Source organism: Furipterus horrens, unplaced genomic scaffold, assembly GCF_987537825.1.
Source record: "Furipterus horrens unplaced genomic scaffold, mFurHor1.1.pri manual_scaffold_1, whole genome shotgun sequence".
Lineage (NCBI taxonomy): Eukaryota > Metazoa > Chordata > Mammalia > Chiroptera > Furipteridae > Furipterus > Furipterus horrens.
Window position 1 is genome coordinate 44,513,262 of NW_028327171.1, and position 13,005 is coordinate 44,526,266.

The window sequence follows — 13,005 nt, forward strand, 5'->3', positions numbered from 1 at the left end:
CCTCAGTAATTGAATTAATTATAGCTTCCTAGGGTACAGAAAAAGAGTTAAAATGAATTTAAACTGATGTGACAATGGGTAAAAACAAACAAACAAAAACCCAGACACACAAACCAAAACCTGGGCTGGACAAGATCTGGGATCAGATAACTGGACAAAGAAATCCAGAAGTAACTCTTCTAAGCTGACAAGACCAACATGACCAAACATGTATATTTTGTTCCTGAATCTCGTCCATATAAAGTCTTGTAAATATAGGTACTCTTCTATACTAACTAAAAGTGCATGGTGGTGCTGTTACCTTGCTATTATAATTAGGCATTGTAACTTTATCAGACTTTTTTTTCCCCCTAAGGAAGTGCAAGTAGGCAGGACTCCTAAAAATTTCTTCCTAAACAAAATCTTATTCTTGACTAAGTGTCACACATGTATTATCTTTGCATGTTTAAAGGCTATAAAGTAAATCCTCATGCTTTAAATTTTAGTTTTTCTTTAGAAGAAAGTGACTATTAATAAATGAACACTTCAAGTAACTTGGAAAATACTGTATTCAGGAGCCTACAGCTTTTAGCTTCCATTAGGCTTTTCAAAAGATTTTTAAAACTCACTAATAAAGCATCTATCATTTATTGGTTTATATTCCATTCTGTAATAGGAAATAAAACCATGAATGACTATTTACAGGTCTTGAGGCCAGCCATGCCTGATTTTTACTTCTGACCCCTCACTTGGCGTGACATTGGCCAAACCTCCTAACCTGGTTCAGCCACAAATAATTTCCCCATAAAAATAAACTGTACTTCTGATTAAATTTAACTAAACCACAGTGTCTGTAAAGCACAATATGTGGCACTAAACAGACAGGATATGAATGGTAGCTATAACAACATCATTTTAAATATTATTTCCATGTCTCTCTAACCTTTTCCCTCCAGAAAAGAACCTATACAGGCAAAGAAAAGAAGTGAGACACCATAGATCTGTCCTCCAGTTTGAGGCCATTCCTTCTTTCAAGGTAAAGCTGAAAACTTCTCAGCTGCCCAGGGGAGGTTCACTAACCATGGAAGTCTGAGCAAAGAATGGAATAAATGGGACAATTAGCACAGGAAGAACAACACATTTACTAAAAGGAGCCATTCCCCTACCCCACCCCAATTAGAAAGCTTTCCCCTCTCTACCTACCTAAATCCTCTCCTTCCTTCAAGATCCTGCTCAAGTCATACATCCAGTATGAAGCTTTCTTGACTCACTGGAGCTCACAACCACTTCATCCTCCAAAGGCTTGTAGCACTGTCTGAATTGGATACCAATCAGAGTCCAATTTGTGACCTTTCTGCATTGTCTCCCGATATAAATATCAGACTGAACCTCACATTCTCCTCCAGCCGAGTGGCTCACAGGCCCCCTCCTCAAGCTCAGATCCTTGGTTAGCTGTTGCAGGAGGGGCTAGTGGGTTACTCAACTGATGTTAGAGCTGAGGGCCTCAGGCTCCCCATCTACCTAACACTCTCCCCACAACAGCTCGTGGGCTGTAGGCCCAACACAGTACCTTGCTCATGGTGGCCACTCTAAAAATCTGTTTCCTGATCGGTTGGCATCTTGATGTAGCTATGGTACCTAAGTACCTAGGTGGTTATCTGAGGGTAGTAGGCCTTGGCATACACTCCAAAAGAGGAAAAGAAGTGATGGGGGTATCTCAAGATTTGAAAATTTTTTAGCTTTAAGTTATAGTTAATAGGCTTGGTAATTGATGCATATAGAAAACTATTATTCTAGGAACTGGAATTTATGATTGGACCCACAAGTGATTTAATATTTGCACCCCAGGAGGACTGCAAGTGATCAAGATGGTATCTGAGCCACTGTGCTCCAGGGAGAGAATGTCTGCCACCCAGGACACAGATAATCACCAGCCAGATCCAAGATGGTAGAGGGGTAGATGGAAGCTACACTAACCTCCTCCCAGGACAAATCTGGAATTACAACTAAATTATAGAGAAATCATCCTGAATAACCAGCTCAACACTAGCTGAAGAGAAGCCTTATAATCACAGACAGAGAGAAGAAACCACTTCACCACAATGTGACTAGTAGAGAGTGCAGAGACGTGAGAGGGCTGGCTGGGCTCCCACAAAGTAGCTCAAGATCTGGAGGGAAATTTCAGCAGCTGGGGGGGTCCCCCTGAGAACTGTGGGGTCTATACCCCAAGCTGGGCTCCCTAATCTACAGCACCAGAGCTAGAAATGAAACCAGATAACATCCAACTGTGAAAAGAGGTGTGGTTTCTGTCTGCCAGGTCTTCCTGGAGACAGCTGGAGACTCAGAGAGCTTCTTAAAGGGCCAATGCACAAAATTTCATTTGCAGCCGCTTACCCTGGGCTTTGGCAGAAGGAGGGCAGCGTAGACTAGAGATGCTAGAGAGTCTGGGTCTGGTGGCTCTGGTGAGAGAACTGAAGGATTAGCCACCAGGATCCCTGTGTTGACTCATTCCCCATACTGCAGGAGCCAGCCTTCTCAGGCAGAGCGCTCCTCTCCAAGTGGCATCAGCCTGAGGGGAAGCAAGAGCCCTGCCCACAGGAATCACTCTGCTCCACCAAGCAGGGCTGCTGATTACATCTTGGTTAGCTTAACAACTAATCAATTTAATGGTTGATTAGTTTAGCTGCTAAGGTGGAAAATACGAAACAGCAACCAAAATGGGAAGACAAAGAAACAGTCCCCAAATGAAAGAACAAGAGAATTCTCCAGAAGAAGAACTGGGTGAAATGGAGGCAAGCAATTTATCAGGTAAAGTTTAGAATAATAATTATAAGGATACTCAAAAGCATGAAAAAAGACATAGAAACCATAAAAAAGGACCAGTCAGAAATAAAGAATGCAATATCTATAATAAATAATACACTAAAAGGAATAAACAGTAGGTTAAATGAAGCAGAGGGTCACATCAATGATTTGGAAGACAAGGTAGAAAAAAACAACAACACCCAGGCAGAGCAGCAAAAAGAAAAAAAATTTTTTTTAAATGAGAAGAGCTTAAGAAAAATTTGGGGCAATATGAAGTGGAACAACATATGCATCATGGGAATACCAGAAGGAGAAGAGAGCGAGCAAGGGATCGAGAACCTATCTGAAGCAAAAATGACCAAAAACTTCCCTAATCGGGTGAAGGAAAAAGGCACACAAGTCCAGGAAGCTCAGAGAGTCCCAAATAAGTTGAGCCCAAAGAAGCTTACACTGAGACATATCATAATTAAGATGACAAGGGTTAAAAGCAAGGGGAGAATCCTAAAAGCCACAAGAGAAAAGCAGATAGTCACCTAAAAGGAAGCACCAATTAGACTGGAATCTGATTACTCAATAGAAACATTTCAGGCCAGAAGGGAGTGGCATGGAATTTTCAAAGCGATGAAAAGCAAGGACCTACAACCAAAGCTACTTTACCCAGCAAGGCTATCATTTAAAATCAAAGGAGAAATAAGGAGCTTCCCAGAAAGAAAAAGCTAAAAGAGTCTGTTAACACCAAACCAGTACTGCAACAGATGTTAAAGGGATTGCTTCAAAAAGAAGAAAGAGAGAGAGAGAGAGAGAGAGAGAGAGAGAGAGAGAGAGAGAGAGAGAATCACTGGCCAAGAGATGAAAGGATGCTAGGAAAATTGCCAGACTGCAGCTTTTATATGATTAACCTTTTCCCTGAATTCCAAACCCCTCACCTATACCTTTCTTCTTATAAAAAGAGTTGGTTTGAGATGAGATGTAAGATGATCTTTTAGGGTACATAACCCTCTCTCTTCTCAGATCACCAGCCATCTGAATAAAGTGCCCATAAAGATTCAATCCTTGTCTGTACTTACTGGTTCTGGTAGTGACAGGCAGCATGAACACCTACTTTTCTGGTTACAAAAGCACACTGAACACCTGGCAAAATTTCTGTTTTGTCTAGAGTCAGCACTTAACACTGCCCAAGTATTTCATACTCTTACTGATTCTAAACATTGAAAGCATCAGATAAGCATTTTCCAAGTTACTGCACTCATTTTGAGGTGATTGTACAGCCTAAAGCCCTCTTCTCTGAAAACATCCTCCCATTCCAAGACCAAGCCAGTTTCAGAGCCCACACCTGATGTTGGTACCATTCATCTGCTTAACTATGCAGACAGCTCTCTATTCATTTATCAATGGGTTAGGATGCCAGATGTCTACCCTCAGCCACTGTCCCCTTCCAGCTCCAGAGACAATCACCAGCTTACTCTCAGTCTCAGGGTCTCTGTACAAATTCTCACTCTGGAGAATCTGATTGGCCTAGCTCAAAGGAAACTCAGGCATTTCTGATCATGCTTTGTTTCTCCCCTGCAACAGGTACTAAGTACCCACAAGGCACTACTTAGATATTCCTTTTCTATCAGTCCTGTGGAATGAATATTATCCTCATTTTACATATGTGGGAACCAAGACTCAGAGGTAAAGTGATATGCTAAAGCCTACACAGCTGTTTGCTGGCAAAACCTGTGTGCAGCTTACTTCGTGCCTGGAAAGACAGGAATTGTCATTGATATTCCCCACAGTAGAGAAGAGGATCACCTTTAGAGACAACATTATTTACATTGATTCTAAGGAATCCTGATTTAATAAATGACCATTCTCTATAACATGGGTAATTATCATGGCAACATCTGAGTTAATATTTTCTTGTTACCCTTCACCAAAAGCCGGCATTTCACATCATAAATACAGTGGCATCCGTTCAGTCTCTTGAGTGCCACATTATATTTGAGTAAATTCAACACCTGACTCAGGTTACCAATAAACTGAAATTCAATTTCTCCGTCTTTCCTATACAAATATGGACACTTCAAAGACAGAAGTCACAGTATACATCACCAACACTCAAAGGAACAATGAGATAACTAGTCTCCAAGGTGGCAACTATGGTATGCAGAAAAATGCCTTCCCTCACCCCACACCCAAGATATCTGTGTCCTAATAACCAGAAACTATGTTAGTCATGTTACATGGCAAGGGGCATTAAGCTTGCAGATGGCATTAAGGCTGCTAATTAGCTGACATTAAAACAAAGAGGACCCAATGTAATCACAAGGGTCCTTAAAAGTGGAAAAGGAAAACAAAAGAGAGAACCAGAAAGATGGCAACACAACAAAGATCAGACAGATGCTGCTGCCTTTGAAGATGGAAGAAAGGGCCCCAAGCCTAGGAGTGCAGCAGCTTCTAAAAGCTGGAAAAGGCAAGAGAAAGAATTCTCCCAAAAAACATTCCAGAAGAAATGCCACCATGCTGACACCTTGTTTTTTTGGCCGGTAAAACCTGTGTTAAAGTCTGAGCTACATAACTGTAAGAAAAATGAATTTGTGCTGTTTTAAGCAACTAAGATTGTGGTATTTGTTACGGCGGCCATAGAAAATGAACATAGCAACCAACAAGTCAACCCCTTCCTGGGCGGGCATGTTCATCCTCCCATTAAGAAGGGGGGGCATCTGCCCCCACCCTTTGAGTCAGGGCTGAGCCTGGGACTGCTTTGACCAGTGGACTTTGGAAGAAGGAACTTAATGGAACTTCAAGTCCATTATCAAGAAGTCCTAGCAGCTTCTACTTTATACCTATCAAAGACCTGAGCTTCTAGGTAAGAAGTCCAGAGAAAGAGCCACATGGGGAAACCCTGAAAGATAAGACACCACCATGCAGAGAGAGACCACATGAGGGAATACCAAGATGAAAGCCATATAGCCCCAGTGGTCATCTGATTATAACCACTTGAGGGCATCATGAGATATAATTAAATGGTGGTTGTTTTGGAATAGTTTATTACCCAACAACACATAAACAAGACACCAAAACACTACCCAACGACAGTGACAACAAAAGGTCATAGCCTACTATTCATGTTGTATCACAAGAATAAGTCCAGTTTAAATAAGCCTTCCTATGGAAAAGTAATTTTCATTTAAGAAATCAACATATACTTTTCACTCCAGAGTCCTTGTTGAACAATTTACATGTTAACAAATTAAGTCTTCTGATCTGTGAATGTGGGATGCCTTTCTATTTATTTAGGGATTCTTTAATTTCTTTCAAGAATGATTTTTAGTTCTTAAAGTACATGTGTTACATCTGAGTATTTTGTTCTCTTTGATGGGATTGTAAAATGAATTTTTCTTAATTTCATTTTCAGATTGTTCATTGCTAGTGTTTACAAATAGTTTGTTTTTGAATACTGACCTTATATCCTGAATCCTTGAACTTATTTATTAACTCTGATAGTTTTTTTGTTTTTTTTAGTGCAGTACTTAGGATTTTCTATATACGAGATGTCATCTACATATATAGTTTTACTTCTTTCTCTCCATTCTGGAGGCATTTTCTCATTTTCTTGCCTAATATCATTGGCTAGAATCTCTAGTACAATGTTGAATAAAAGCAGTGAGAATAAATATCCTCATCTTGTTCCTGATCTTAATGGGAAAGCTTTCAGTCATTCAGTATTAACTATGACTTTAGCTGTGAGTTTCAAAAAAATGCCCTTTACCAAATTGAGGAAACTCCCTTTTATTCAAATAGGTATGAAATTTTATCAAATGCTTTTTCTGCCTCTACTGATATGATTATGTGGTGTTTGTCCTTTTATTCTATTTTATGGTGTATTACATCAATTGATTTTCAGATGTTAAACCAACCTTGCATTCCTGGGGCAAATTCCATTTCATCGTGGTATATAATCCTTTTTATATATTGCTGTATTTGGTGCTAGTATTTTTTTTAATCCTCACCCAAGGATATTTTTTTATTGATTTTTAGAGAGAGAGGAAGAGAGGGAGAAAGAGAGAAAAAAACAACTACGTGAGAGAGAAACATCAATCAGTTGCCTTCCATACACACCCCAACTTGGGATCAAACCTGCAATCTTTTGGTATATGGGATGATGCTCCAACCAACTGAGCTAACCAGCCAGTACTTGGCGGTAATATTTTGTTGAGGCTTTTTGTGTCCAGATGCACAAGAGATATTGACCTGTAGTTTTCTTATGATATCTTTGTCTGGTTTTGGTATTAGGGTAATATGGCCTCATAAAATGAGCTGAGGAATATTCTCCTCCTCTATTTTTTGGAAGAGTTTGTGACTAGTTGATATTAACTCCTCTTTAAATATTTGGTAGAATTAACCAGTGAAGCCATCTGGTGCTGAACTTTCCTCTGTGTAAATGCTATGTGAACATTTAAGATAGGCTAGGCTAAGCTATGATGTTCAGTAAGTTAGGTGTATTAAATGCATTTTCAACTTGCAATAGGCTTATCAGGATATAACCCTATCATAAGTCAAGAAGCATCTATAATAGAATTCCACCTGTGCATTGTTTATTAATTCAATGAAATATTATTTTATTATGGGTAAGAGAGCTTTTGTACATATCTGAGCATTTCTTAAATTTTATTTTGCACTTTGAAATTTAGTTGTCAATCAATTTTAGTGTTCAAATATTTGTAATAGACCCTGAAAACTCTGTAAGCCCTAGGGACAGTGTCTAGAAAGCCTAATAGAAAAAAACCACTCAGATGCAGTTAATTCACTTTTGGGGTAGATGAAATCTTTACTCCAGCATGTCTAGTTGTTCCCACTGGGCCTATTCCCATCTAAGCAGCAAATACCCTAATTAGATACTTCCTACAGCACCAACAGCTGAGAACCAAGCCATTTCAGCCTTTACTCCCCATTGTCGAATAATTTGTCCTGGGCTTAACGCCTCGGTTTGGTTTTCTTCTGGTTGCATACCAATGCCAGTATCATCCTAAAAGTAGTGACCAGGGTTACAAGTCAAAATCCTACAGCTTTTGTCACCAAAACAGCCACCAATCCAATCTCCAATTATATAAGGAATGTCTCAAAGAATATTTCCTTCTGCTTCACAGTTTAATTGGGTATAGCTAAACACATGAAAGTATTTTAGAACAACAAAAGTAAGATCAAAATCATGACTTCTAATATGAGATGACAAGGTGAGAGAGTGAACTGGACTGGGAATGTGAAACCTGCATGGGGGATTACTAACATCAACGAGCTAGATGACTAAGGTTTTCCACTGGCTGGAAGCCCCATGTGAGCCATATGTGTCCTGTCTATCAAAACCCTAGCACAATCTGAGATGTGTCAGTAGAACGTCCATGTGTATTGAGGCAGCACTTCTGCATATAAATAGCAGCAGTACAGCAAAAGTGGCAGAGAGGATTCAAGAACTGAAAAGAATGAGGTGGGGACAATCAAACTCTTCTGATCCTGAAACTCTGTAATTGAACCAATGTGCTCTATAGTCCATAATAAAAGGGAGAGGATAGTCCTCCTTGTGTCCTGCATGGATAAAAACACATCTGGACACTGTTCACATATGAACTATAGTGCATATTTTATGAGAGTCCCTGACAAAGTAACAAAATCCAAAAATGAGTGAACCACATCATATTAAAAAACTTGAAGAGCTTAATGTGTACTTGAAAAATGGGGCTTAGGAGTCAAAAGAGTTATCCATAGATACTTCAGAGCTGTCTTTAAAAGTATAAAAATTGCTTGGTATTACTGAATACTCAAAGTCCAGTCCAAGGCACAACAAATCATTCATACATTCAGCAAACATTTATTCTGCATCTCCATAGAGGGAGACCCTGTGTTAGGTAACTAGGCCACACAGATAAGTAACAAGGAATCTAAGAGCAGAGATAAGCACACAAATAATCAACTAGCCACAATACAAGGAAGAGTATGAGAGGCATCATGTGAATAGAACAAAACCTACTTGGGAAATCAGAAGCAGGGTTCATTATATCCTACTGGCAGGATAAGAAAAAGTACCTGAAAAAGGAAGCATTGAATTGGGCTTGTAAGGTGTGTACTATTTCTGTGAAGAGAAATATATTAAAGGGTCACCCCAGGTGGAGGGAAAGCAGAAGAAAATGAATGTTTAGAGGTAGGAACACATAGAGTATCATAGTTATGCAAGGTGTCAACACTAAGGAAGGCTAAAGGGTACATGGACCTCTGTACAAATCTTTGTAATTTCCTCTGAATATATAATTATTTCAAAATTAAAAACTTTTTAAAGTAGAAAAAATAAAATAAAAAAGAAAATATAATGGAACGAAGCTGAAGGACTCAATAGCCCAAGTTGAACAACCACAGGTACAGAGATATCAAGTATTGGGAGATAAGGCTAAAGGGTGCCAAACCATGAAGAGCTTGTACTCCAGCCTGCAGAGAATGACTACATAATGGTATCATGAAAGTTTTTGTAATACATGAGTACTGTGTTGTTGTGAGTTTTTGTTGTTGTTGTGTTTTTATTCCTGGTATAGGATAGAGGCAAACACAGGAGAGGAAGGAGGCTTGTGCAAGGGTTAGTCAGGAGGAATGAAGTCATGAACCAATTTAGAGCAGTGATTCTCAACCTTCCTAATGCCGCAACCCTTTAATACAGTTCCTAATGTTGTGGTGACCCCAAACCATAAAATTATTTTCGTTGCTACTTCATAACTGTTTTTTGCTACTGTTATGAATGATAATGTAAATATCTGATATGCAGGATGTATTTTCATTGTTACAAATTGAACATAATTAAAACATAGTGATTAATCACAAAAACAATATGTAATTATATATGTGTTTTCTGATGGTCTTAGGCGACGCCTGTGAAAGGGTCATTCAACCCCCAAAGGGGCCGCGACCCACAGGTTGAGAACCGCTGGGTTAGAGGCAAGTAGCAGCAGGAATGGACATGAGGAAAGAGACTCATGAGATATTTCAGAAACTCAATGAACAGGACCCAGACCTGAATTGTCAAATTTCAGGGACAGTTGAAAGAGCAGAAATCCGAGCTGGAGATGGAACTGGCTGAAGGACAGAAGTGGCCAGTGAACATGGAAGTATATATTTTTAAAATATGTAACTGAAATATAACATATGAGTAGTTTATTTTTCAAAAGTCTAAAAACTTGATAGACTTATGAGATAAAACTTGATTGTCTATTTCTCCTGGAATGTATTTTATTCCTTAAACCATTTGAAGAGTTGTTACTGGGTCTTACCAGAAAAATGCAGTACTTTGAAATAAAAATGTAGCTTAGTAATCCAGCACTTGAAGCCAAGATGGAGATCTCCACAGCCACCATGACCTTGCCCATGGTGCTGTGGGAGATGAAGAGGAAGGTGACCTAGACATGGCAGAACACCAAATTTACATGGTGCTTCTATAATGTTACCCAGATGAGTGTCTAGGATGGGACCAGGAGAATGTTCTTCCCCACAGTCTTCTTGCTCCAAGCACTTTTCAACCCTTTCCTAACTCATGATCACACAGCTCAGAAGCTGCTCCCCGAGGAAACTCCTGAAAAGAATAGTTAAATGCAGAACTAATACACCCTAGTAGAAGTTCTACTGACTACTCATTGCAACTCTCCATGAAGGCAGGGACTGTTGCAGGGTTAGAGACCCCCTCAATGAGATCCCCAAACAGAGCATCTGAAGAGCTGCTTTCTGGTCCCAAGCCTATCACTTGTTACCCCTGAAACCGTAAAATATGAACTTCCTAAATCTTAATTCCTTCATCTGTAAGATGGGGATAATAATGTATACCCCACCTATTTCACAGGCTTGTGAGATAACACAGGAGACATAATGCAGCAAAGAGCATAAATGCCTGGGATCAGTAGTAGTTCTTTGGGTCAGAAACTATACAAATGCATGTTTGTATCCTACATGGAGCTGACTATGGAAGGAGGGAGGGAGCAAGGTGGGCAAGAAATACCACAGCCTGAGCCCCACTGGCAGCCGAGTGTTAGCCAAGGAATATTGCCTATCAGATCTTCAAAAATATCTACATCCAGAGAAATCGGACCTTAATTATCATCCAGGCCTACCTCCAGGCCCAATGACCTGCGCAAGATCTTTAGTGGCACAGAGTCCAGAGATATGATCAGTAACACATTCCCAGTGTAGACGGTGATTTTACCCACATTATCTTTACAAGTAGCCTTGGACCTGAGTAGTAAAGAATTATTGAAGTTCTCATTTTTCAGCTTGAGGTTCAATGGTTTATCCAGGGAAGGATTCAAATCCAACAGGTCATACTCCTAGTCAACTGATCTTTCTCTACAGTTTCATGCACAAGATGGTATTTGACACAATCATCTCAGCATTCAATATATTTCAAATTCCAAATTCTCTTTTATTAGAAGGCATTTTTCTTATTTCATCCTGTCTTCAGCAATATTTCATATTCAGCCTTCCCTGTTAGGATTCTACTGACCTTTTCTCTTAGAGAAAAACCAGTTTGGTGGCCACATTTGGCCCCAGAAATAATTTTGAAAACAGAATCATCAAAACTGGGCATCACCATATAAATCATCTTCACAAAGTATATCCACATATGTGGATCATTCAAAATCTACATCATTATTGTACTAAACACCCTGGATGGGCTAGGGCATTCAAAGAGCAATAATGACTCACTCAGAGAATCAAGATTTAACATACAAATACCAAGAAGACAGTTTTAAGAAATGGGTAGAACATTGAGGTATAAACTTCCAGACCTTATCAGTGAAAACTGATTTGCATTCATGGAAGGATCTCAAAGGCAAGTGAGCAACAGAGAAAATTACCCCGAAATTCTAGTCAAACGCATCTGCATCCGAAGGCTCTCAACCTGAATGCGTCCAGAGAAGGGGTGAGGGAAGAACCCGCATTTCACCACGCTCTCCCGTGAACAAGCCTCCAGTGGTTTGGCTGTAGTTCCTGCTGTAAACATCGGCATTCGTTCCTCCTGTTCCCACTCCTTCGTTATTACCCGGTGTGAACTACGACACAACTCTCCACCCTCGCCCCTGGTCAGAAGCGGGTAATGGATCCGTACCAGCACAGTACCTAGGTTTAGGGCCCAACAGACTTGGCAACCGCTTGGTAAAGGCACCTGCCCGGGCCCTACCAGACGTGGGCACCCCCGGGCTGCGCGCGCCGCGTCCCAGGGACGCCTGTTACCTACCGCTCCAAGCAGCATCCAGGCCGAGACGCAGGACACGCGCCCCACGGCCTTCGCATAAGGGGCAGGGGGAGGAGAGGCCCCAGACTACGCCTACACCCTTTATTAACAAAACGCAAGGGGGAAAAAAAAGGTTTGATTTACCGATATGAGTGGTCACTGTGGTCAGTCGCCGGGTGAGCTCTTGGGGGGCCATTTCTTCTTTTAACTAAAATAGCATTTCACCAAAAAAAAAAAAAAAAAAAAAAAAAAATTCAGTATATAAACAAAACAAAGCAACACAAAACTGTTTCTACTGCTTCTCTGGATGATTTTCAAAGGGCATCTCCTCCGGGGATGCTCTGGCCTCTTACACTCCCCCGCTCTCTTCAGGTACAAAATGAGTCACTGTCAGCCAAGGCCAACTCTCCTGGACCGCTGGGCCAAAGGATGCCAGCCACGCCCTCCAGGAGATTATTTTAAAGATTAAGTCCAGCAGCTTTCCCAACGTGACGTCTGGCTTTGAGAAGAGGAGAATGGCAGCTCTGTAGGTGAGAAAAGCAAGTCGCCCCAAGCTCGCTGTAACTGCGTATAAAGGCTTCCCGGGCCGAGGGAGAGCTGGGGTTTCTGGATCTGCGGTCTTTGGGCCTCCGGGTGTGGCCTCCTGGAAGCTAGGTAGGAATGGAGAATGCTCCGTCTGCTAGCAGGGGAAGCGAAGCGGGGAACCTGTGAGCGCCAAGGGCGGGGGCGCAGAGGCGGCGGGAGCACCGGCTGCTCCTTGCCTTGCCTCCCACTGCCCCCGCCCCCCGTGGCGCTCCAGACACTTCCCGCCGGGGCACCGAGTCCTCCGCCCCTGGGCGACGCTGGGGGCTGTAGGGGAGGTTCGCACGCACCCCAGCTCTGCCTGTTTTTGCATGGGGCAGATGCGCCCCTTCCCTTGAGGAAAGCTAGCGCTCAGAGCGCGGGGAGTAGAGGGCGATTGGGACGCTTCCGCC

The 13,005-nt window shown here is 41.3% G+C and overlaps 1 protein-coding gene across 1 annotated transcript in view; it reads right to left on the reverse strand.

Moving 5' to 3' along the window:
• The window catches only part of MCF2L2 (MCF.2 cell line derived transforming sequence-like 2), a 220,004-nt gene extending 207,757 nt beyond the window's left edge, over window positions 1–12,247 (reverse strand). The window contains exon 1 of the mRNA XM_090286049.1: window positions 12,176–12,247. Coding sequence (XP_090142175.1) covers window positions 12,176–12,227 — 52 coding nt within the window. The 5' untranslated portion in view covers window positions 12,228–12,247. The remainder of the gene's footprint in view (window positions 1–12,175) is intronic.
• Window positions 12,248–13,005: the final 758 nt, after the last annotated feature.